The sequence below is a fragment of the Protopterus annectens genome, chromosome 1.part1 (assembly GCF_019279795.1).
Source record: "Protopterus annectens isolate FY-2018-M chromosome 1.part1, PAN1.0, whole genome shotgun sequence".
NCBI lineage: Eukaryota > Metazoa > Chordata > Ceratodontiformes > Protopteridae > Protopterus > Protopterus annectens.
Genome location: NC_056726.1, coordinates 808,504,012 through 808,531,635, shown reverse-complemented (window position 1 = coordinate 808,531,635; position 27,624 = coordinate 808,504,012). Strand labels below are relative to the sequence as shown.

Here is a 27,624-nt window from a genome sequence, read left to right as displayed (position 1 = left end):
TAAATTTATCCAAGACAAACTACCTACTCCTAAATGATCCATTGGCAAGTTTCAAATCCCCACCAAACCCATTTAACTGTACTGAATATATGGAAGTATACACAACTAAACTGTACCAGCATATGAACAGCTGCATAGATGTGGCTGTACCTGGCAGAAACAAGTGAAGGATATATCACAAAAACACCCCCCACCCCCACCCGTGCAACTTTAATATTAACAAGCTTTACAATAAAAGAAAGAGATTATTGACTAAAAGGAAGAAGAGCAATACACAGAGTGATAGAGCCCACATTTATTTATTTATTTATTATTTATTTATTTCCAGTTTGATAACCGGGGAAGTCCACTGGGCCCGAAAGCCCGTTTTCAGTGGAGGCCCGGGGAGAAAAGCTCCATGATAATACATTACACACAAAAACACAGCAGAACAGATCTAAACTAATACACACAAAAACACACTCTGTTCTAATAGCATAATACTTTAACAATTTCCAAACAAGAATGAGGTGCATTGGGCACTATACATAAGAAAAAGATATATTAGTGCAACTGTGAATGTTAGTAAAGTAGGAAAGGAAAGGAAATTATAGATAGAGTTTGAATGCAAGAGCAGGGATGCATAGGAGAAACGAAGAAGAAGCAAAGAAATTAAAGGAGAGGTGTCAGAAGAGGATAGAAAAAGAACAGATAACTAATGTTCAAATTGTGGTTGAGTCCAGGAGACCACCTTGAGAAAAAAAGTCAAAAGATTTAAGGTGAGAGTAAGCATAGCACTTGAAGGAAAATAAAGGGTTTATTCAGGGAGGAAGGAGGAGATAATGAAGAAGAGAGCGAAGCTAGGGAGAGTGTCAGAAGAAGGGGAACCAGGGGGGTGGGATGGAACTAGGATAAATTGAGATCTAGGTAGGAAGTATACAATTACATTTCCAATTTTGGAAAAGGTGAGAATGAAGAAGAGATTTGAAGTGTTCATAGTTTGTAGTGGCTCTTAGAAGGGAAGGAAGTGAGTTCCATTTTTTTGCTGTAGTATAGGAAAGTAGGAGTTGGCCAGGGGGTCGTTTGGGTTTGTAAACTGAAATAAGATTTTGGTGGCTAGATCTTAGGGGCCTTGGAGGATTGTATATGGTGAAGGTATTAGATAATGCTGGGCAAGCAGTGGGTTTAAAGATTAGTTTGTGTGCAGTAGTAAGTTGGAGGAAATTGAGTTGATTACGGAGTTCTAGCCATTGAAGACTACGGAGGCAGATGCAGTGGTGTGTAGAATGAGTGGAGTTAGTAGCGAATTTGGCAATTTTGTAGTAGCAACTTTCAAGTTTTGTGGAGATAGAAGTGGAGAGATTGGATAGAAGAGGAGCACCATACAGTAGAGAAGGGAGAAGGAAGGTAGTGGCGAGAGTTTGTCTTGAAGATGGAGTAAGAAAGTTTGCATTTCTATAAAGCATACCGAGATTCTGATGAGTTTTCTTTATGTTTAGTTGAATATGATTATTAAATTTCAGATCATTAAATTAAACAAGCAACTCGGGTGCTTTATTAAATTTACCAAAGCCAAGTTTGAGGCGACAATCACAAGGGCTTTTGTAATTATGTTCATAATCTCAGGAGTACAATGCAACAATGCACTGAGCTGATTGTAAACAATGTTAACTACACCAAAGCTGAAAATACAGCTAACCTACTAGCTGATAAATTCTGCTCAAACTTTGCCACTCTCTCCTCCCTGTCTTTCTCAAATGAAATATGTGAAACTAGTTCACCACCAGCAATCACACAAGAGCATGTCCTGAAAGCAAATATCAAAAACAAAAAATACTGCAGCAGTGGGACCTGACAGTATCCCAGGATGCATCTTGAATGGCATGAAGCATGATTTAGCCACACACTTAACAACACTGTTCAACTTTAGCCTCCATACTGGTTTTGTACCAAGTGAATGGAGAAGAGCAACAGTTATTCCCCAGCATAATGGAGGACCTTCCACTGAATCAAGACATTACAGACCCATAAGTCTGACCATCATCATTTGCAAAGATATAGACAGATTTATCATGGCATTAGTGAATAAGGACATAGGGAACCTCAAAACAATGGACCCATCCCAGTTTGGATTCATCAAAGGCAAATCATGCTTACTTAAACTGGTGGACATATTTGAAAAGGTCACCACAGCAATGTATGAAGGTACATGTGTACATTCCGTCTACCTTAACTTGGCCAAGACTTTTGATGCAATCCCTAACTCAGACATAGTAGAAAATCTTAATAAACTAGGACACTAGAGATCAAACTAGGGAAAGCTACCCCCATAAAAAGATCAGTCACCAGTAGAGTCTCCCTGAGTTTGGTGTTGGTACCTCTTCTGTTTGGCATCTACTTCTCAAAAGTAAAAGCCAATACCAAACAGCTATGGCTAACTAAGTTTGCAGATAACTACAAGTTAGGAGTAGTGATCGAATACCCAAAAGACTTCACCATCCTACAGGAAAGCTTATCCCAAACAAAGAACTGGTTCCAGACTCATGGAATAAAGCTAAATGCCAAAAAAATGCATTATCATCTCCTTTGGAAAGTTGACTCCACCAAGGAACTACCACATTGACAACACACCCCAGGAGTTGATCCAGTAGTTTTGGATTTGGGAACTCATGTGGACAGTGACGTAACTTTTGACCAGCATATGCCTATTGTGGTAAGGAATTCCTTACATATTCAGCAGCTTATAAACAATGGGATTGCTTCTAGATATAGGGATGTCATTGCCTCCTTTAATTCAACCCTCATTTGACCAGTTTATTAGTATAAAGTCTATTTTTGCATGTACCTGTCCAGGCAGGTCCCTGTTAGAATGTTGAATGTTCATAATGTCAGTGTTCATAATTGCAAACTCAGAAGATTGAAAAGGCACAACATCAAAAATGTCACAACACCAAAACTGAAAACATTGACTATAAAAGCTTTTGCAGTAGGGCAAGCACCCCAGAGCCCCACTCCCCTTGCTGCTTATATATACCAACTCCAAGATCGCACTGCAGCTGGGACTGGGCAAACCCCCAAACCCAGATATACTGTGATTTTGCACAATCACTCATTCATTTAGACAGTTCTGTCTTTTCAATTTAGGTGTTACAGCACTTCGATATTGCTCCTTTTTGATGATCTGGGTTCACTGTTATGGAAATTCAACATTCTAACAGGGAACCCTCCAGGCACATGCAATAACTGGAATGTCTGCAGAGATACTTTACAAAAAGGATACAAGGCCTAACAATATGTCCTATGTAGACCACCTCAAACCCTTATCGCTATATTTGATCTCTGAGAGAATGCTAAGACGTGACCTGTATCTAACATACTTGGCATCATCCAACCTTTAGTGATGGACTTGCTTCACATCCACAAATCATATGGTATCAGAAGTACTCAGTTCAGGGACCTAAACCTCTTCTGCATCATAAAATAAAACTGTTTGGAGGGACAGATATATCTCCCAGAAGATACCACTGTTCTGGAATAGACTCAGCATCTACATAAAGGAGAGCTTATCCCTGAACACTTTCAAGTGTAACTTGGATCAGTAGATGGGAAGGAAATTTACCACAGGACTCCCCCCATACTACTGCTGGACAGATAAAGCTCCTAAATGCTTTGTCCCAATGCACAGGTCCCTCCAAATGTTTTATGTTTTGATCTAGTAACCGTATTTTAGAGTAATATATAAAAATAGTTCTTGGAAAAAGTTTGGTGAATTTAAACTTCAAAAGGATAGGTTAATTTTAAGCCGTCAAATGGAATAATTGGTTAGGTTTAAAATGGCCAGCAAGTAGAGTTAGCCTAATACTAACATGTGGATGTACAAACTCAGATTCTGCTTACCCAGAGCTAAGCCATTCCAAAAGGATATGCAATTGTTCATATTCTTTGCTGCAAACATTTTGGGATCAAAAATTTCCAGTGTCTGTCAAGATGGCTTTTGGATTGCATATCATTTGTCTTCTCTGCCAACAATAGGAATCTAACTTCAAAATGAAAATCTCATTCAGCAAGATCTATGGTTACATCTGTAGTCTTTATCAGGAGCTCATCTGTTGATGATTAATGTGCAGCTGGCTCACACTACACACACTCTTTAAGCATTACAAGCTAGACATCATTTCTAGAATTAGACAAGCTCTTGGTGCTATGGTTCTTAAAGGTAATTTGTCATCATGTCACTCAAGGTCATAGGAAGTTTATGATTCTGTCCCAACTGTTGAATCAGATGGGCTGATGAAATAAGATATGGAAGTTGTGAACTTACCGTAATGCAGGATCCTTTTCATTCAAGTCCATTCAGTATGACATCTCTTTCTCCAGCCCCCTACCAAGCTATCACCTTCCATTCTTTTGCAGAATATATGTCCTTTTTTGTTCATAGGTTCATAGGTTGGTACTAGGCTATCGGCCCTAGGGCCTATGCAAGCCTAGGCTTAACAATTCCCTAGATATTTTTTCCCACAATATTTACTTCCCTGGACCCCTGTCTAGCAGCGCGACTGATGTGATCCCCGGGGTGAATTTCCTATCTCCCATCCAATCGTCAATGTTCCTTTTGAAGAGGGTCAAGGAGGTGCTGTGCTTGACAAGTATGGGCAGTCTATTCCAGAGTATGGGGAGTCTCTGGGTCAGCAACCTATCCCTCCAGCATGTTTTGTTCATTGTGATGACAAGGTTTAGATCCCTGGAGCGTGTGGCTGTGAGGGATTGGGATTTCTTTAAGTGGAGTATGTCCAACAGCTCAGGGTTTGACATGACCTTGTATGTTAAGCAGAGATCGCCTCTGAGTAGACACTATGCCACAGAGTATAGCTGGAGGTTTTTTAGACGGTCAGCATAGGGCATCTGCTTTAGGCCTGTGATTCTTTTAGTGAGGTATTTCTGCGGCTTTTCCAGCTGTTGCAGATGTCTTGTGAGGTACATACCAAATGGGGCATTGTACTCTATAATGGGTCTAATTAGGGATGAGTACAGTGGGATAATGACCTCCTTTTTTTCTGGATGAAAAGCCCTTAGTGATGAGGTGTGCCACATAGAAGGATTTCCTGACTGTTTTGGCAATGTGGATAGAGTTGTCTTTAGGCAGCAAACTGAAGTGGAGGCTCATAAGGGTTGATGAGAAAGTTAACAGAAGGTTGAAGCACTAGAGAGGCTTGGTACCCACCTGTCATATCAGACAAACTTGTATAAAAAGGATCTAGTGTTATGATACATACATGACTTCCATTTAGTGTTAGGTTTAGACCAGGATGTGTGTTAGGGTGTAGTTAGGATTAGGTTTTTGTTTTAGGATCTAGTGGCATTGTGTTCTGCATGGGATGTAATTGTTTAGAGTTTAAAATTGTATTTCTGTTTGTGCTTTTTGCATTTTCATTGAATGTGTACTTTGATGGATTGGCCCTCATTTGTGGTGCTTTTCATCAGTAGGGGCTCAATGAAGTTGTAATCTTTAATGTGTTTTTTATTAAATTAACCTAGATCCCATTTTTCAGGTGGCTATTGCTTTTCATATATATTTGCATAGGTTGCAGCTCCTAACGTGTTTACAGCTGCTGTTCATTCACTGCATACATTTATCATTCAATAGGTTTACATAAGCTGCAGCTTCTCACATATGTTTGCAAAATATGCTGTTCCTTTTAGTATCCTTGCTGACATGCTACAACTGATCTTTTCGAAAAAACTGATTCTGTTTCTTCCATGTGTTTACATGGCCTGCTGTTGTGCTTCCCTTGGGTACAAACCAGCTGCTTCTATGCATCAAGATTTGCAGTTATTCTGGTGAGCCCCATGTAATATTGCAAAGACCACTACTCTAACATTTTCTGATGTTAAGTGCTTTTTGATACAGCCCATTTGTTCTGATGGCATCCATATTAATTGTGGATGAAAGCAATTAACATTGCCAATTACACTTAGATTGAAATCCTTGCTGACCTTTCTTTTGTCAGTTTGTTTTTAGTGTGTACAGGCCATTATTTTACTGTTTTCTTTCTTTCTTTATTTTCCTATGTGCTGCTATTGCTTCTGCTATGCATTTTACATGGATTGCATTTGCTATTGACTCACTTCTGCAGTCCACTACTGTCCCATGTATACATTTCCACAAGCCACTGCTCCTTCACGTATACATTTACAGTAGCCACTGCTGTTCCAATATACATTTATACAAACCACTGTTCTTTCATGTGTAGATTTACAGAGGCCACTGCTTTTTCATATATACATTTACCCAAGCCCCTTCTCCTTCACGTATACATTTCCATAAGCCACTGCTCCTTTACGTATACATGTACAGAAGCAACTGCTGTTCCACGTGTATGTTTACACAAACAGTCCTCCTTCATGTATATGTTTACACAGGCCACTGCTCCTCCACATATGCATTTACACAAGTCACTGGTCCTCAGCCATGTATTTGCACAGAGCAATGCTACTCTATGCGTGTATTTAGACAGATTGCTTGTATTCTTCATGAACCTTTATACAGCTTGCTGCTTCTGATGTTTGTTAAACACAGACTGCAGTTTTGCTTGGTATAGGGTCATAAAGGATGCTGCTCTTCTCACATCATTACAGAATTTTTACTCGAGCAACTATGCCTTGTTAATAGCTGAACAAATGGCTTCCACACCAACTTTACAAAAAATGTGCATTTCTGCTAAAACAGCTCAATATGCATTGCTATGCTAAGTATTCAAAAAGAGCATTTTTACTTTATATCTGTAGTGTAGTTGCACTGATGCTATAAAGATATTGTCTGCTGTTACTAGCAGGCTGGTCTTTCCATCCTGGATGCAGGCTGGTTTATAACTGACTCCAGTACTTGCACTGCTGCAGATGCAATTGCTGGTTGGGTTAGCAAACCTCAGTGCTGTTAACGTGTAGCTCCATTTACCACCAACATCAACTGTACAGTAGTGCAGATCCCATTACATGCTACAAGCACATTATTCTCTTTGTTTCTACCTGAGATGTTAGAAAAGTCTGTATAAATTTTGTTAGATATCAAAACTGCACTTGCTGATGGTTTCAGGCTTTGTTAGCTAAAGTAAAATATTTGGACGTAGGGAGATGTTTGCAGTAACCACTTGGGAAAACAGGTGGTCACACTTTACTGAGCTATGATCCTTTTACTATCAGAATAAATTCATCATGTTCTGTGTAATATTTCTACATATTTTAATATTCTTAGTGGGATTTGTTAACTTGTTGTTAATGATTATTATCCATTCCATTTACTGTTATTCCAGTTTACCTTAAATGTAGCAATAGTTTATACATTTGTGCCACCTTTATTCATGATACTAAACATCTGCTTAATCTTTTTTCTTACAGTGGTTGGTTATGTCTGTGTGCTGTTAAACTAGTTAACTTGTTTTCATCTCTTTTGCTATTTGTTGCTTACTGTAACTCATATTTTAATAAAAAGATTTTGACAAAAAAGTATATAGCCTTAATGATTTTCATTTGAATTCTTAAAACGAATACATTGTTTGTATGTGCTTCTTCATTTTGCACCTGTTGACTATTAAGCCTGTCCTTATTAGCTATGCCTATTAATTCCCCTGTCCTGGGTACTTCCTAGTGAGTGGGATATGTCCTAAATGGCATCCTGACAGACTTGGCTATACATGTTTAGGTCTTACCCCTCATCTGGGTGGGAGAAGAGGATAAATGACACTTATCACTATGGGGACCACAATACCCTCATTGATGTGGGTGCATGCTCCCTTGCACTCATGATGAGGGCTACCAACAAAGTTGCCTGTTGACCAAATGCCTGCCTTTGAGATTGCTGTTTGCAGTGCCACCCAACCTCTGAAGGATTGTGGTATTGGACAGCCCTGGAGCACCCCATCCCTCCCAGGATTAGCATGCCAGTTTGCTTCCCACCCAATCTGACAAGCTCCCAATCTGCTAATTGATCTCTGGTCACCTGGACCATAGTCAGGACTTTTTTCCTCTGCAATTTGATAGTTGAACAAAAAAGCATTTAACATATTTAATCATTCATGTTTGATACATACTCAAAAGAGAGCTGATATAATTCTGTTTTTGTGATCTCTTTAAATGACTGTGATCTTTTATTTACCACAAACTCATGACAATGTTGTGGCTTAACAGCTGCATAGTTACATAGTGCAGGTGGTTGATGTCTCTTTAAATTAAGTATCATAACCCAATCTGCCAGTTGTACCCTTTGATTTACATGGGGAGAATATAGCATCCACTGTAATACAACTAATTTTCTCTTCTTTGTGTTTTGTTTCTTCCCAAACAGTTTAATCTGATCCAGAGAATGTCATTGTTGAACAGTTCCTTCCATCTCATTGAATCTGGAAGTCTCCAGAGTGAGACTTCACAGGTATGCACCAATTACATAATTTGTAGTTTTTCACAGGTGTGTCAGTCTGCTTTAGCAAGGCAGGAATCTCCAGCTTCCAGGAGATGTAATTATAAAGAATGCTTGAAGTTTTGAAGTATATTTTACATTGAATTACATTGATGTCTGAGTGACTACAGTATCTTGTTTGAAAACCAAGAAGTATGATTTTGAGAAGTAATGGTACAATCATTTAAAAATTTGCAGAGGGAACCTGGTGTTATATATTTATTTATCACATATTTTACCAGGTGTGTATCTCTGGCTAGTGCCCATTTACATATGACACCTGGGGTCAGGACTGGCCTTAGTAACTGTGGGGCCCAACTTAGACCATTTTGAAGGGGGGCCCCCAGCTGACCACACCACCTACTATCTCACCCCACCCCAAACCCCTTCCATGTTCTGGCCTCCTGGATTTAAGATTATTTCAAATTAGGTATCAGGAATGCATGCTATTACTGTATATTAGAAACAAAGTAATGTCCTTATTTATTATCTTGTATATTTTTTAAAACACATCACTAAGCAAAACAAGCTACTCTGAAATAAGTTAAACTGAAACATGAAACCTGGCAAAATCTTCTGACTCATCACAGTCCCCAGCTCTCATCTCCATGCCCAATGTGCTGGGATGCCAGGAAGTCTGGACAATTGTGTGAGTGGGGATAAGCTTGATGGCTGTGGGGAGATAGAGGGCCAAAAAGAACATGGGACATTTTCTATGCAAAGCTATACATTCTCATATCATAGTACCCTTTCTTCCTTCATGGGATTATAATCACCTCCTGCACCTGCTCTGAAATGCTAAATTCCCATGCCTAGTTAATTCTCATACCTTGTGCAGTCATGAAACTGTTGAACTTCCTCAGAATGATTAATACTACTAATACTAATAATAATAATAATAATAATCTCAGGTCTCTCGTTATAAACAGCATTGCTCACACACCTCCATACTTATAACACACTTACAACTGTTTCTAAAAGTTTATTTTTGTTTACTTATTTGTTTAACCATGTAAGGTAACTAACACTTGCAGATCATTTCCCACTACAGCTCAGGCTACAAGGGCAAGAGTAAAGATTACATACAGAGAAACATTATATCAGCACCTAGGCAAAGTGTTCAGATGGAAAGAGCCAAAATTCCGTAAGGAAACCCACGTGGATGAAGAGAGACACACTAAACTCTCATAAATTGGTTAGCTTTCTTCAGCACTCTTCTCTCTAAACACTGTTTCACAATCTAGTCTAAACATTTTCTAAATTTACCTTTCTGCTTGTCTGCCCCCCCCCCCTTTTGTATGTGATTCTGAAAGTATGGTGTTCTTGCAGTACCTTCATAAATCAGATTGTTTATGTTACTGCTTTCCTGTTTTTACCAGGTGGAATCATGTTTCTAGCCATCGCTGCCTCTCTGTACTCAACATACACAATTTGTGTTTAACTTTTCTTAGATTATTTTGCTTCTATCTGCAGGTACAGCAAGCATTTGTCTTTTAAACTAGTAACATTCTGTCAAAAGTCTTGGTGATTGTAAGTGGCTTCATATTGCATCTGTTCATTTTTTCATGCTGCCGGAGGCTGGCTATTCCACGTTTATTTTTATGATTATATTAATCAAGAACCAGTTGTATATCCCACATCTGCAACAGGTGCAAAAGAAGAAGTACCACTGTCCTTTTTCATATTAAACATGCTCTTAATATCTTCTGCAACAGTAAGTGGAGTGATTCACACAACAAGTTAGTTAATTCAGCCTGTTTTGTGTTGAAAACTGTATTGTTGAGTATTCAACAAAAGTAGCTGCATACATCTGCTATTTGAGAATGAGCAGCTAAAACACATATCACAAAACTGCAATTAGCCGCAAGTGCAATGAATGATAGGAGTGTAGTCCACTCCACTAATGAGATGCTGTCTCAAGCAGAAGGAAGATCACATGTAGGTAAATGTGTTGCACTTTGCTGACAGGCAAGTCTTGTGGATCGCATAAAACATAAGCCCATTGTGGGGTTCCTGAGAGAGTGGGGCCCTTTTGGGACAAATAGGTCCAAATGGCCAAAGGCTGGCCCTGTCTGTTAACACACTATTCAGTATTAAGTTATATAAGTAATAATGGTGATGTAGAATGAAGTCAAGCAAGTCAGTAAAACATTTAAGTATGTCTATAAATGTATATGTAGAGAGATATGTATGAGTAGACAGATATGTATTCCATCTAAAGCTTCATGAGGTAAATGCTCCAGTGCAATATCTAGGCATTAACAGTAGACACCTTTAAGAGAGATATTTTGTGCTGTTTACTGCAGGTCACAAAGAAAGACAGTGTACAGGCTGCCATTCATAAAAACATTGTTATAGGTTCTTAGGTTGGTACTGAGCTATCTGCCCGAAGGCATATATTAGCCCAGCCACGTTGTGCGGTATTCACCACCCCTTTAGTAGTTCCCTAGACCCTTGTACTAGCAGCTAGTACCCTTGGCCCCTATCTAGTAGTGCTGTTGGTGTGATCCCCGGTGTGAACTTTCTGATGTCCTTCAAGAATGCAACTGCAGTCATAACATATGGGTTGTCCTGCCTCAGGCAGCTCTCGGTCGGCCGGATTCCAAAGTCTGGGTCTGGCGTCGGCTGGTGTCGCCTCCTCTCCGACGTCAGAACGGCTGGAGTATAAAGGCATCGGCCGACGCCATCTTCTTCAGTCTTTCTTGCTGCGCGGTGCCCGAAGCAGAAGCAGTTCGCAAGTGCCGGTCAGTCAGCTCCTGTGTTTTCAGTACCGAAGTCATCTAAAAGCTAAGTACCCCGTTGGGGAACATTTTTTCTTGCCTCAGCCGATGTCAGAACAAATTGAGAAAGTTAATAATTGTTTGTCTTGTGGACTTCCATTCTTATTGCCTCCCTTGCCTGGGCCCAGACCACGACGTCTCGGCCTGTGCTGCCTGTGCTTGCTTTAATAAGCGCACTCTCAGGCGCCAGGCAGAATTTGCCGAAGACTTTTTCGGCGAATCTTTCACTTATATCATGCCGTCGGAATAACCGACAACTCAATCTACCAAAAAACGAAAGGACCGGGACCGACATCCTCGGCCCGCGTCCTCCACCGATACTCCTCCTAAACCCTCCGCGAGTGCTTCGGTCCCTTCGACCGCTTCAGGCCGACGACACAGCGTTAACACGTCCTTCGGTCTCGGAGTCTACACCGGTGCTGGTTGTTGTTTTTCCTCCAGAAACGGAAGTTCTGGATCTACCCGACACCATTCCTGTGGACAAGGTTACTCCTGCATGTGGGACAGCTAGGCCTCCTGTATCCATGTCCATCAAGGCCTTTGCACGTGCTAAGGCCGCCAGCCAGGCCAAGGCCCATCCTAAACCTACGGCCCAGGCCCCTTCTTCTGATAAACAGATCATGTCTCTTGCTGCAGATCTTATTTCTCTTATCAGGGGGTCTCAGCTTCATCCAGACAAAGGTTCTCAGCCGCCTGCAGAGAAAAGGCCCAGAACTGAGCAGGCCGACAACCTCTCTTCAGATGAAGCATCTGGGGATTCTGAGCATTCAGATACCCAAGAAGAATCCTTCCAGGCCTATGAGGACTCTGATGCTGAGGAATCAATTCCCTCTGCCTCTCCTCCAGAGGATTTTTCATTCGGTGAAGTCCTACACTCTATGAGGGAGCATTTTAAATGGCAGGGTCAGGAATTCTCTGATTCCAGGAAAAGGCTACGTACCTTCCTCAAGCTACCCCAGCACAGACCTTTAGCTATCCCTCCAGTTATGGATGTCCTGGATGATGTTTTCTCCGACTCCAGTGCTAACCCTGATTCTCTCCCTCCTGCTCCTGTCAAGCCAGTCAGATATTATAGGGTCCCTGACACCCACAAACATCTCTTTAAGGCCCATTCTGTGGATCTAGAAACTATTTCACAGGGCCTCAAGGGAGTGGCTACTTCCACAGCCAAGAATCCACTGCCAACGGATAGGGAAGCTAGGTCCCTGGAGAGATGGGGTAAAAAAGTTTATACCTCTACCACCCTGGCCATGAGGTCACTTAACTGCCTTTTTCATATGTTTCAGTACCAGGATTTTTTACTGGATGATTTACAGAAAAAGCTAGCCTCTCCTGAGCCTATTGATAGAAAGGCATTGCAGGATATAGTACATAACACTCAGCAGGTTAGCAGTCATTTTCTTCAGTGTGGTTATGATGCATTGGAGGCTTCATGTAGGGCAGCTATGACTGGGGCTGTTATACGTAGACATGCTTGGTTAAAAGAACAGTCACTGCCAGACCATGTTAAAGTAAAGTTACTTGATGCACCTCTGGAAAAACAGAAGCTTTTTGATGCTAATGCACAAGATGTGTTGAAGTCCATTGAGGAAAAAGCTAAATCAGTTCAGACAGTCAAAGATTTCCTCCAGGTTCAGCCACCCAGATTCAGCAGGAATTGGCCTTCAAAGAACTGGTCCTTTCCAGACACTGACAAGTTTCAAAGGGGAAAAAACAGGCATGCCCGAGGTAGAGGGCAATACCGAGGCTCCTACAGGGGCCGCCAATGGCAACCACCAAATCAAAGAAGTGGCGCAGGCAGTCCAGCTGCACCACAAGGACAACCACAATGACTTGACTTTCATACCGTCTACAAAGGCTCAAAGAGAAGCTCCTTTGGGTGGAAAATTATCCTTATTCTCAAAAAACTGGCATATCTTAACCAAGGACAACTGGATTCTGGATTTAATAGACAAAGGTTACAGATTCCACTTCCATACTTTACCAATAAAACAAGGCATGCCAAACCTGCCACTTCATCAAAGGGCAGAGGCACTCATTCAAGTTTCAAAGCTGTTAACTATAAAAGCAATAGAAAAGGTCCCTCCACAGGAACAAGGCCAGGGATTTTATTCAAGACTGTTCCTTGTTCCAAGAAAGGAAAACAAATGGAGGCCTATACTGGACTTGTCTACTCTAAATACTTATCTCATTGTGCCAAAGTTCAAAATGCTGACGTTGCAGCAACTCCTTCCCATGCTGGGCAAGGGGTCTTGGCTGGTCACTCTGGACCTCAAGGAGGCATACCTGCATGTCCCAATCAGACAAAGCTGCAGAAGATACCTCAGATTTCTTGCAGGGAGAGCATTATCAATTCTCAGCATTGCCGTTTGGCTTATCTACTGCGCCCAGAGTGTTCACGAAATGCCTGGCATCAGTAGTGGCACACTGCAGACTCCAGGGGATTCAAATATACCCCTACCTGGACGACTGCCTCATACAAGCAGACAACAAACAAACTTTGATAGCAAACTTGGACTATGTCATTCAATTACTACAGGCCTTGGGATACACAGTCAACATTCAGAAATCAAGACTTCTGCCATCCCAACAAATTATTTTCCTAGGAGCCAAACTGGACACAAAAACACAAATGGCTTATCTCACAGAAGAAAAACAACAGCAGTTACCAAAGTACTTCAAAGGCCTAGCAAAGCTCTCCCAGCTGACTGCAAGGAAAATCCTGCAGGCCCTGGGGTTCATGGCATCTTGCATTCTTCTGATACCTTTGGCAAGACTTCATATGAGAAAGCTGCAATGGTACTTAAAAAGCTTATGGTCCCAACACAGCCAAAGCCTAGAGGACGTAATCCCACTCATTCCATGTCTGCAAAGAGAATTTTTGTGGTGGGCTCAAGCAAGTCAGTTAAACAAAGGCATGTCTTTCAACAAACCTCAAGCAGGTCAAATGATTACAACAGATGCCTCAGACCATGGATGGGGGGGCGCACATGGAGGGCAGATGCATTCAAGGTCAATGGACACCAAGGGAAAGGCATCTGCACATAAACCAAAAAGAGATGTTGGCAGTGATACATGCAATCGAGACCTTCGAAAAATCACTTCAACAAGGACATTTGCTAATAAGGACAGACAACACCACTGTTATGTGGTATATAAACAAGCAGGGAGGCACTCATTCTTATCCCCTCTGCAGACTAACAATGATTCTCTGGGAAAAATCCCTAAGTCTGAAGATACATTTGCAATCCCAGTTTGTGCTAGGCAAGGACAATGTACTGGCGGACAAATTGAGCAGAAATTTCTTGGATCCACACGAATGGATGCTGCATCCTCACATTTTCTCACAAATAACAAGGACATGGGGAAGACCGGACATAGATCTCTTTGCTTCTCACATGAATCATCACCTGGAAAAGTTCTGTACAAGGACCCACCATCCTCTAGCCTGGAAAACGGATGCTCTCTCCTTCAGCTGGAGTTCCCTAACAATTTATGCATTCCCTCCTCTACCACTGCTGACCAAGGTGATACTGAAGATCAAAGCAGAACAACCAACAGGCATTTTGATAGCTCCAGACTGGCCAAGGCAGCACTGGTACCCATTGCTGTTGAGCATAACCCGGACCAAACCGTGGCCTCTGCCCCTATGGCCTCTGCTTCTAACACAACACAATTACAGGACTGTTCATCAAAACCTGAAAACATTGCATCTGGCAGCCTGGAGGTTACCATAACTCCTTCCGATATCTCTTTCCAAAAGTTCAAGAGATCTTACTGGAAGCACGCAGACTTTCCACCAGAAAAACCTATTCAGCCAAGTGGAAGAGATTCATCATCTGGAATGCTAACAGGGGTCAGGATACAACAGTATTGAGTATACCTCAGATATTGGAATACTTGGCAGAAATGTTTCATACTGGTCTCTCATATTCTTCCATAAAGATTCATGCCTCAGCAATCTCAGCAAAATACAATTGTGATCCACCTGTGTTTTCACATCCTTTGCTAAGACAGTTCCTAAGAGGGATAAAGAATATCAAACCTCTCAGGAAACCGCCAGTACCTGCATGGGACCTCAATTTTGTCTTTGAAAAATTAACTCATCCTCCCTTTAAACCAGCAGCAACTTCAGAAATGCAATTTCTCTCATGGAAAACGGTTTTCCTATTGGCAATCACATCAGCAAGAAGAGTCTCGGAGATACAGGCACTCATGACAGTACCTCCTTTTCTCATTTTTCATCAGGACAGAGTCTCTCTAAGAACCAATCCTTCATTCATGCCAAAAGTAATTTCCAGGGTGTCTCTAAATCAAGCCATTCACCTGCCTACTTTCTTCCCCAATCCTCAAAACAGGGGGGAAGCACTGCTGCATACTTTGGACATACACAGACAACTACGCTACTACTTGGACAGAACTAAGGCCACCAGAAAGTCTGACCAACTGCTTGTAGCCTATGCTGCTGGAGTACAAGGAAAAGCAATCTCCAAACAAACAATTTGCAAATGGATTGGACACTGCATCAGATTCTGCTATTCTTTTCATGGAAAAGGTGTGCCAGCCAATATTAGGCCACACTCCACCAGAGCTATAGCCACATCCACAGCTTTCCTAAGAGGAGTGGCTACAAAGGACATTCTAGAGGCTGCTACATGGAGCTCCGTGCATACATTTACCAAGCACTACAACCTGCCTTTATACTCCAGATCCCGAGCAGGCTTTGCTTCGGCAGTCCTGCAGGGCATTTTGGCTACACCATCACTTTCTTAGTCCCAACCACCCCCAGCTTGGCTATGGTATTCAACCCATATGTTATGACTGCAGTTGCATTCTTGAAGGACATAGTACAGTTTTGTACCTACCATAAATGTAGATGTCCGATAGATATGCAACTGCAGTCAGATTTTCCCACCCTCCTACCCCTCTGCAACCTTCTTTATGGGTCCACTACCCATATTCCTATTAGCTGGGAGTATCTCCTATGGTGTATCTGTTTATTACTGTTGTGCATGTCTGGAATTGTTTATCCATTCACCAAATTTAGCCTTCCTAGGAGGGCACCTGGCATCTGGGGCAAGAAACACTGAAGAAGATGGTGTCGGCCAATGCCTTTATACTCCAGCCGTTCTGACGTCAGAGAGGAGGCGACACCAGCCGATGCCGGACCCAGACTTTGGAATCCGGCCAACCGAGGGCTGCCTGAGGCAGGACAACCCATATGTTATGACTGCAGTTGCTTATCTATCGGACATCTACATTTATGGTAGGTACAAAACTGTACTTTACCCATCCACTCATCAAGGTTCCTCTTGAAGAGTGATAGTGAGGGGCTCTGTCTTATGTAGATTGGGACCCTGTTCCATAGTAAGGGATGTCTCTGCGAAGGGAATCTGTCCCTCCAGCATGTTCTATTCATTGTTGTGTTGAGGTTTATATCCCTAGAGCGTGTAGCTCGAGTAGATTTGGTTTTGCTAAGATGGAGCATGTTCAACAATTCTAGGTTGGACATGGCTCTGTACATTAGACAGAGATCGCCTCTGAGAAAGCGGTATGCAACAGAGAACAGTCTTAGCTTTTTAAGTCTATAAATAGCAACCAGCCTTCCACCTTGTATTTGACCAGCCTCATTTAACAAACAATTGTTTATAAATGGCTATACATAGGTTTCACATAGGCAAGGCAGACATCTCAGTGTATTCTAAATATAACAGCATATTTCCTAATAGCTTGCTATGTTGTGCAGTGATAGGGAGTATGTTCACAATATATAGCTTATAACTCTACATCACACATTCTACAAGCATGAATTTATTACCTATTATTATAATGGACTGGTCATTCCATCCACAATGTACAGGCTGTAAGGCCGTTACAGAAAATGGTCAATACTGATCAGTGCACAACGCAGGCAAATATAAAATGGTATATGATTAATTTCAATATTAGCACTTATGACTACTGTCCAGAACATAAGTATTATTCTTTGGATATGTTGGTACATTGAGACACTGTTATCCTAGCCTAGTTGAGGAAATTCTTTGCTCCAAAGATATACTTGCATTCACCTTTAGTAACATTTCTGTCAGTAGAGAGCATGTCACATAATCAAGACAAAAAAATGTTCTATTTGCTTCTAATAAAGATGTTAAGAAACAGCCTAAATTTATTTTGATGATAGGATAAAATTCTAGTTGCAGGTTGTTTCAGGCTTAGTAAGCTGAAGGAAACTAGTTAGAAAAAGAGAATGTTTGCATTAATAATTTAAACTATCTTTTCAAAACCGTTAACTGGGGTAGCACATAGCTTTAATGAGTTCTAGTTTAATGAAATTAATTATTGACAAAGAAAACATTAAACATGTTTGATCAGTCATGCCTGGTACTTTTTTCTGACAAGGCAAGTGCTGATATAATTATGGTTTTCCTTTGTGGTCTCTCAGCCTAAGCGCTTTCATTAACCACTACCTCATCATAATGTTGTGGGTTAACAGCTGCACTGTTACAAACTGCAGGTGTTTCTTCAGATATCAGTTTGAATTATGTATCATAAAACTGCCATCTGTATCCTTTGGAATATACAAGAAGGCTACAGGTACTGTATAATGCAAATAATTTATCTTTATTTTGTTTTTCATTTTGCCCAGTTTCATCTGACCCAGAGAATGTCAATATTGAACAGTTCCTTCCCTCTAATTGAATCTGGAAGCCTTTATGATGAGCTTTCTCAGGTATGCATCTGTTTCACGTTTTATAGTTATATGCATCTATTTCACAGTTTTATATGATTTGTAAGAGCATGCATTAATATATGGCAGAAATCTGTGGCTGTCAGATATTTCCACTTTGAATAATCTGTGGTCTATTACTTCCTAAAATCATACTTGCAGTTTTGAATTATTTCCTGTCAGCAATATTTATGTATGACTAGAATGAGTTTAGGGAGTCAAAAGCTTTCTGTGTGTGCTATGTATAGGAGCCTTAACTGTATAACTTTGAAATACTCCTTCAAATCACTTTGTTCTATTGGAAGGATCAGCTTATCGCACTTGACCCTTGCCCTCTTTCCCTCCCAGATAAGGTCCTTCAACTGTTTATTAATTACTATCCACAACTTCTCCTCTGGTTGATAAAAATATGCCTGACCTGTGTACAAAGCTCAAGGGACTAAAAACATTTTCACTGCTTGTATCTTGCTATTCATATCTATAAAATAGAGCTTCCAATTTCTCAGTTTTTGTATTATCTTTTGAGTCTCTTCCAACATATCCTTAGCTGCCATAACAGAATCCTTTTTAATCCATACTCTTTGAATACTTAATTTTATAATGTCCCTATAAATATTGGTATTGCTGAACCAATTCATGTGTGGCTACATAGCTTACAGCTGTTGCCTTTATTTTATCTTCATTAATTTTGTATCCTGCAAAGACTTGAAAAATGTTCCACAGCACTGAAATGTCCTTTTTCTGGTTTTATAGGGTACTAACAAAATAATGTAAGCTACAAATAAAGACAACTTTTCTTGATTACCATACCAATTATATTCTTGGATTTCTGAGTCCCTTATTTTCTTTGCCAGTGGTTCTAAATATATAATGCAAATAACAAAGTGGAAAGAGAACTGCCTGGTTTCTCTGCTCAAGCAGAACTTATCAGAGAGGCCTCCCCCCAACTTTAATTTTCGCCTCTGATCCCTCATATATCCTGCTAAATAACCTTAGATTTTTATCAGGGAATGTGGCTGCTTCCATTGCACTGCTCATAAAATCCCAGCTTACTCTGTCAAATACTTTCTCTGCATCAAAACCCACCAACAATGGTATTTTCTTACATTTTGCTTCTTTCTGGATCATCGTTGTTCTCTTAATGTTGTCAAATATTTGCCTCCCCTCCACAAAACTGCATTGATCTGTTTCTATCAATTTTGGCATCACCTTTGCCATTTTTTTAGCCATTATAGTCATAAACACTTTATAATCATGGTTTAGAATTAAAATGAGCCTATAATTTGATGGGTCTTTACCGTCTTTAGGTATTATAGCCACCACAGTTTTCTGCCAGGATGTTGGTGCTTCTCCTTCTTTTAAAATACTGTTAAACAAAGCCTTCCAAATCCTTATCACTTTCTTCCCTCCTAGCTTCTAAACTTCCACAGGAATACCATCTGTTCCTAAAGAGTTTCCTATAGATTGGTTAAACATCACCATTTTTATCTCACCTCCTCCTGTTCTGTAATTGAGCCTCATCTACCTCTAACCTTGGCATACTTAATTCTTCTGTAAACATTTCCATTTGTACTTTTTCTTGATTTTTCACATTTCTGTGCTTTATACAGATTTTCATAACATTTCTGAAATATTTCTAATACCGCTACAGGATCTCTGGTTATTTTCTTTGTTATAGGTTCCCTAAGATTAGTAACAACCATTTCTAATTTCTTTGCCTGAGCCATTGCGCTAAAAGCTTTTGTGATCTGGAGTTACCAGAAAACAGTTGCTTAACAGCAGTCATTCTAAACTCATGCGTATTATCCAGGTAGTCAGTTCCTTATTTTCTGTTTAGCACTCTGCAGTTGCACCTGTTCTTGTTTTGTGAGATTCCCCCTTGTTCTGTAATACTTTAACCTTTATCAGTCCATCTAAATAATTCTTGTTACTTCTTAACCATATCTGTTTTTCTTTTATTTCCATCTTATTTTAAACTCCAGTTTTATTTTATCCCACTCACTAGCTATGTTTTCTGAAGAAATGTCTATCATTCCTAATAACTCCTGAATAATTTCCACTACCCATTTCTTAAAATGCCATCAATGGATGTTGATATTCACTGGCAGTCTAAACTTGTTTTTGTGTATAAATAAATATTACACTTTGTGAAGTCAAGATATGTCATGAGCCATTGCATCATCAAGTGGTACTTATACAATATCTGCAACCTGATTTTGTGGCCTGTTTATTCCTCCTTACTTAGGGAGTATTTTTGTACATCATTCCGTACTATATCGTGGCCCATTATATAAGACTAATATGTCATTTATTTATTTATTTTATTTTATTTTACATTTGTTGATTGGGATAGTCCGACTGGATATATGTCCATTTTCAGCGCTGGCCTGGGGAGAAAAGCTCCACATACCAAAAAAGAGACAGTACATACATCACTGAGTGCTAAACTCAGGCAGACATGTTTAGAAAAATATAGACAAAGAATTCAGGCAGATATCAATATACACAATGTGCAGACTTACATCTGATTGGCAAAGACGTATCAGAAAATGTGAACATAGAATACAATCAGATCTCATAACTTACAATGCTTAGACATTCAAATGCTATGAGGCATAGATACTTGTCTAAACAGCAGGTTGGGTAGCAAGACATGTATTAGTGAAGTTGTTAGTCAGGTTTAGAACAAGAGCACAGCCAATGAGATGTGAGGTATTTTTTGAGTTCTCTTTTAAATAGGGGTAGTGAGGTTTCCTTGGTAATGGTAGTAGGGAGTAGATTCCAGATTTTACGGGTTGAGTTAGCATATATAGCATCGCCTGCAGAGTTGTTGGATTTTTGGGTCAGTATCATTAGTTTATCAGCTGAGCATAATGGCCTGGAGGCACTATGAGGGGTGAGAATATTTTTGAGGGCAGGGGTGTTATCAGGTTGATGGAGTATTTTATGCGCTACTATAAGCTGGTTGAACTGTAGAAGGGTAGGATACTCTAGCCATTCCCAGTGCTTTGAGGTTCTGGAAATGGTGGGTCCTAAAAGCCATGCCTGTAGCGAATCTGGCTATATGATTGTAACATCCTGATAATCTGTTGAGATCTGTTTTGGATAGGTTGGTGAGTACAGGCCTAAGGGTAGAGAGGAGGTGTGATCTTGCAATAACTACCCTAGCTGGGGGGGGTTGAGGAAAGTTTGGCTTTGTACAGGGAGCCAGGTTTTTTGTTGACGGACTTAATAGTGTGATTGACATGTTTATCAAATTTAAGGTTTTGTCTATTATTACGCGTGAAGCTTTGTATGGTCATCAGAGGAGATAATGGTGTCATTGCTAGATTTGATGTTGAAGGAAGGAGGAGGAATTCTATGGTTAGGGGAGAAAAGTAGTAGCTTGGTAGGATTTAGAAGCAGGTGGCGATTAGCTAGCCATGTTTCTACCATGCTGAAAGTGGTCTGGGTGAGGGTTAGAAGTTGTATAGGAGAGGAGGAGGAGCATATTAGCGTTGAGTCATCTGCATATTGGATGCAGGTAGCTCCTGGGATGGTGGTATGCAGATCATTGATAAAGATAAAAGAAGGGGACCTAGTATGGACCCTTGTGGGACACCTAGGGTTAGAGGAAGTTGGGATGACAGCTTGCTCTGCCATAAGACAGCCTGCTAGCTACCATTTAGGTAGGAGTGAAACCACTTTATTGCATGTTGGTCTAAACCGATGGTTTGTAGGGTATTGAGCAGTAGCTAGCTGATGGTTGACCATATCGAAAGCTTTTGAGAGAACTAGGAAGAGTGCTGAAGATAGTTTGTTGTTGTTATGATGAAGATTGATGACATTAGAGAAAGATAGAAGAGCCGTGGTGGTACTGTGGAATGGCCTAAAGCCATTCCGAGAGTCGGTGAGCTTTCCATTTTGAATAAAAAAGTGCATGATTTGTTTGTGTATGCATCTTTCCATGATTTTTAGCTAGTGGTGAAAGAATGGCTATAGATCTAAAGTTAGATGATTCTGTGGAACCTCCTCCTTTATGGAGAGGTATAATGTGATATTTTACATATTGCTGTGATGGATCCTTCTGAGATGGATCTATTGATCAGAATAGAAATGGGAAGTGCTATGGCATCAGCTGCTTTTTGAAGATAATCAGCTGGGAGGCGGTCAGCAGCTAGTGTAGTAGGTTTTAGCTTTTTGAGTACGGTCCAGATCAGGTTGGTAGGCACGGTTTGAAAGGTAAAGGTGGGTTGGGTGCTGGGTGGATCAGGGCTAGATATGCCAAAGCTGGTGTTTGTGTCCGACGGAGTGAGATGGGTAGCTAGAGACTGGATAGTTTCAGTAAAGAAGGAGTTCAAGCTGTTTGCAATTTCACCAGGGGATTTATCAAGGGCAGCTGATGGGGTAGGAGTGGCAGAACGGCCTGGGTGGAGAAGATTGTTAATACCAGCCCAGAACTTTTGAGGTTTTAGCTGATATTTTTGTTGTAGGACGGTGTAGTGATTTTTTTGTCTAGAATGACAGATTTTTTGGTCTGGTTCCTTAGCTGTCGGTATCTTACTTGGTCCATAGGGGCTTTGGTAACATGCCACCTGGCACAGACATTGTTTCTTAGTATAATTTTGCTTTTTGTTTCTTTAGATAGTCACGGCGCAACCATAGCTTTTACATGGATGGTACGGGTAGGAGCATGGTGATTAAGGATAGCCAGAAATTTGGTATTGAAGTACTCAACTGCTTCTTGTAATGGGAGTTGTTTCAAGACATTCCAATTACATGCTTTGAGTTCTTTTTGGAAGTTGTCAAGGATAAAGTTCCTGACGTTTCTTATAGTTTTGTAGGTGGGCTGGTTGTGATTGTCAGCTTTGAGCCTAATAATATAGGTAAGGCAGTAATCACTTAGATCATCGGGTAATGTACCTGACTTGTACTTTTGGGGTTGGCTGTTAAGAAGTATCCAATCGAGGACATTATCTTTGAGTCTATTTTTGCTAAATCTGGTGGGGGTGGCAATGATCTGAGTAAACCCGTGGAGGTTTAAATGGGTGGAGGGAGTTTCAGAGGAACAGGTGTTCCAATAAATGTTAAAGTCCCCCAAGACAATGGTTTCCTGGGGATAGTTAGAAGCTAGCCAATGTAAGATATTTTCTAGAGTATTATCATTCTTGCCGGGTGGAATATAAACGCAGACAATGTATCTGCATTTATTTTAGTTTTTTATTATTAGTTTGGTGATGAGAATTTCTGCATTGCCAAACTGGGGTAGCTGTTGGGTGTTAATTGTTATTGTTAGAGTAGACTTGTATAGTACAGCTGCCCTACCACCTTTCCTGGAGATCAGGTCCAGTCTAAGGATGTTGTACTGTGGGGGGGAGTTATTTCGTTATCTTTGGTTACTGGTTTTAGCCAGGTTTCTGTGAGGCAAAGGATATCAGGGGAGTGAACAGCTAAGATGTACATGTAGGCTATGAATCTTGTTGTTTAGGCTTCTGATGTTGAGATGACAAACCAGAAATTAGTTTGGAAGTCTATCAATCTGGGTAGTACACGTTGGGTTGTTAGATGTTGTGCTTGGGTCTACTGTTGTGGATGGACCAGAGTTGGGGTGGATGTCTCCATCCTTCATAAGATTAATTTTTAAGTTGCTTATGAGTCTTAAAAATTTGTTTATGATTTTTTCGTAGCTTTTGGTTTTTAATCTAATGTAGCAGTATTTAGTTGGGTGACGGTAATTGGGGGATGAGGAATTAGGAGAGGGGGTGGTTATGTGGTGGATAAACTTATTAAATGCTGGGTTGGTGTCTGTTTGAGAGTTTGGGTATTGGATTTCAAGATGCTGTACATATTCATATGAACTTAGGTGATAAGGAATGAATAGCAGGGGTACTAAGGGTAGTAGCATTAGTGTTTTAGCTGTAGTCATAGTAAATTACTAAAGTAGGGTCTGTATTGAGTGTATGTGGTGCATAAAAGATTAGAGAGAATAAAATAGCTATGGGTGGGTTAATATGGATAGTGGGGTGGATAGAGGGTGTATTATTATGCTAGGAGTTTGCTGGGTTCTAGGAGCACGTGTAGTTGGTTAGCTATTTAAGGAGGCATGCCAGAGTTACTATAAATGTAGTACTACCGGGGGTGGGTAGAATATGAGGGCAGGGTGGGGCATTGACCGAGCGAAGCGGGGCTAAACCAGTAAAGCAGATGCCTAGAGGCAGCATGTGCAGGTATGAGTTACAAGCACACTTTTTTGTTTCTTTTTATATGCCCAATACTGTGTTCCTAGGCCCTACTGCTAAAAACTACACAGTTCCCTGTCTGCTTCTCAATTTACAATGCAGAGAGCCCGTTTTCCAATTCCCTTTTGTAGCACACTTGTTTCACTTAGTTTATTGAGAAATGCACTGTTTGGAGGTGCAGAGCACACTACGCTCGTCTGTTGAACAGTAGAAAGCATGCTGTTTTTACCTTACTTGGGAAAGAAAGAAGGCTACAGGAAAGTCTAACCCTTCCAACCTAATGCTTAAAAGCATAAACAGAATCTCAAGCGGGAGTTATGGGGACATTCACCAGTGCTTGTTTGGACCCAGTTTGTTAGGTTTATAGGTGGCAAGGTATTTAAGTGGATATTGACCTTATTAAAACAAGTTCCGTGGTGGGGAAAGTCTTCTGTACTTATGCTTTTACAAGCCTTTCAGGGGGAGGTGAGGTAGGAACACCTAGAGAGGGGATATGATTATTAGTACTATACCAAGAACAGAGTTAATCATTCAAACATTCAGTATACATGATTATCAAACAAGTCCACGTGCACCTTTTAGTATTAACAAACAGCAGCACTCTTTCCTATATATCTGCCTTAAGGGCCCAGTTAATATTCATTATTTCTGTCTCTTATCAATGCTACACTACTTGTTCATACAGCATGAGACAGTACAAGTAGTGAAAAAAAAGATGAGAAACATATATAAGCAAAACTAATATATTGCAAGTGTTTTTTATGGGGGGAGGGCAAGCAAACAGCAGTACTCACTCCCTTACTTAAATGTACCATCTGTAAAATTTCACCTTCTCAGTGAAAAGGAAGTATTTCCACAGCATTCCCTTAACCCTGTGTTAAGCAATCAGAGGAGAACAAAGAGCTTCAACGATAGTAACTGTTCCATTCAGTAGATCTCCATAATTACAACAAAATATGTGATGCGACTTTTATGGTAGAATGAACCAACATTAGGAAGTGATAAAACACTGCTATTATACAGTGACCCCCATTAATATTCCAAAATGTGGATGCTGATTGGCCAGCGTACCCATTGTAAATCCCACAATATAGCAATGGAAAAAGGTCCGGTTGCCCGGACTTTTTTCCGTTGGTATAAAGTGTCCAAAATCTTTTTTTTTAATAAATAAAAAAAAAGAAAAGAAAACAGAGTAACAGAGACTTTCTTTTCTCCATTGCTTCTGTTTCAAAGCATTGATGTACTGGGTATGCATAGGAACGCAGGTCCCATATGCATTTGCATGACATCAACACAAGGAAGAAGTATACCACCACCGGCAGAAGAAAAGTAATGTGCCATTATACAAAGATATCATTTAAGAAAAGTAAGTATTTTTTTACTTAAATAATGTCGTATAATAGCAATAACCAACTCTGTGGTTGTGGTATATTGAAATTTACCCATGGTTGGCTTTATTTATCATTATTCGGGCTTCACCTTCGTGATTAAACCATGCCAACCATGGGTAAATCTTCAATATACCACACCACGTCATCGGTTATTGCTTAAATATCTTATGCCACATTTAAGATGTTGCCCGTATAATGAACTATGCACAAACAGCACATAAAAAAGTCAAGTAATCCCCTTACTTCCACTGTGTTGAAACTACATACGATGTAAACGTATGCATCCAGTGAAAACTGTATATAACTGCTGTAAAATGCTGGACAATTTTAACCAAACCAAAACCTGTAGAGAATGGTATTAATGAAAACCTTTATTTCTTTGTATAAGTACTTTGCTTTCTATATCACTGCTTGTTTCCACACCCCCATTTCTTCACATTGTTTAACCTTTCAGATGCTCTCACTTGATGTCACTTCCCTGGCACTCAAGTATCTCTGAGATTACTTACCCCCATGTAGTGCCAGATTGTTATAACCACTACCAAGGAGATTGACAGGGTAAAAAGGGACATTATTTGTATGTATCAGCTAAAAGAGGAATTTTACTTTACTACACAAATGTTTTTTGTATCCACTAAGAAATATGACAGTAGGCCATTTATGTGGGCATTTTGAATAAGATGGGTTTTATTGAATACTTGCAGTCAAATTCTTTTTGTATGAATGATGTACTGAATGAAACACCAGCTGATCAAATGTCATTGTTGTAGTATTCACTCAAGTCAGTGACTTTATGGTTAGATTTGAGGTTTAGTTTGTGGTTAGTATGAAGGTTTTGATTGGAGGTAGATTTATAATTAGGGTTAGGATTACAGTTAAAGTTAGGAATAAGGAGTATATAGAATGTTCTCTTCTATAAGAGTTATATGGTGAGATTTGTTTTCCTCAAGGAATGCTGAGAAAACTAGCCAGTGCCTTGGCCTATAGGAATAAATCCATGACTCTGACCAAGGCAAACCAGGTTCAGTTAGCAGCTTGAGTATCTGAGGTGTTGGCAGTGAAGGATGAGTGAGTCTATCCCTGGTGGGGGTGGGCATGCACTTGGGTGGACGTCAATGTCAGTCCCTGTGGAGGCAGGGAATGTGTGGGTGGGGTATTGCCCTAAGTGGATTAGGCAGAGAGACACTGGCTGAGTCACCAGGGATGTGAGAGAGTATACTAGCATGTCCCCATTCAGTGTCCACCCCGCACATACAAGTGTTTGCCATGGGAGAGGAAGTTAGGGCACATACAAAATAAAACACTGCCAGCAAGCAGAATGGCACAGAACCAGCACATCTTGTTCTCCTCGCCAGTCCTGATTTTTACCAGACAGAGTCTGGGGGAGGCCAGAAAGGTTAGTTTGACCTGGCAGTCAAGAAGAGGTACAAGAGGGTCCACTGATGGTCTGCTCAAGAAATACTGAGAAAACATATATTCACAGCTATTGTTTGATTGTTGTTGAAGAATTTATGTTTTCCACAAAGTCTTCTTCATTTTGTAGACTTGATTATGTTGCCTTCAGTGCTGTTGTTTTCAGAAAAGTAATGTAGATATGAGAAGGACATTTGCTTGCAGTGATATCAGCAGAATTTTCTTGCCAGTTCATGCTCCCTTTCACATTTTCCCACAGAATGTATGGAATTACAGTATTGGTTTCCACTGGTCTACACCGGATGCACTGTGAGACCACAGGTGGATTCCTAAAGTGGGTGATTCCTAAAGTGGGTGACTAGGTGACAGACTTATCAGTCTCATTACAGTGGCCAGCTCCCCAGGACCCAGGATAATCTACTGAACTTAAGTTACCATAGGCTTATTTGGGAACAAAGCCCCTGGAACCATCATGCAGTCATACCTTGTTTACTTGTCATAGACCACAAAAAAATTGTTGTGTGGCTGCTGTGGTCTGTTCACTGTTGATGGAGTTGTCTGTAATGTGTATGACTCAGTAGTCATATAGATATTGCTCATAAAAACAGGAATCAAATTGAAAAAATAAATGTTTTAAAGGTAGATTGAGACTTCTGCTATATAA

General features: G+C 40.4%; 1 protein-coding gene across 2 annotated transcripts in view; it reads left to right on the top strand.

The window, feature by feature from the left end:
- The window catches only part of LOC122807281 (uncharacterized protein ZSWIM9-like), a 465,391-nt gene that overhangs the window by 331,806 nt on the left and 105,961 nt on the right, over positions 1 to 27,624 (top strand). For both annotated transcript variants that reach the window (XM_044078413.1, XM_044078404.1), the window contains 2 exons: positions 8,321 to 8,404; positions 17,858 to 17,941. In XM_044078413.1, coding sequence (XP_043934348.1) covers positions 8,321 to 8,404; positions 17,858 to 17,941 — 168 coding nt within the window. The remainder of the gene's footprint in view (positions 1 to 8,320; positions 8,405 to 17,857; positions 17,942 to 27,624) is intronic.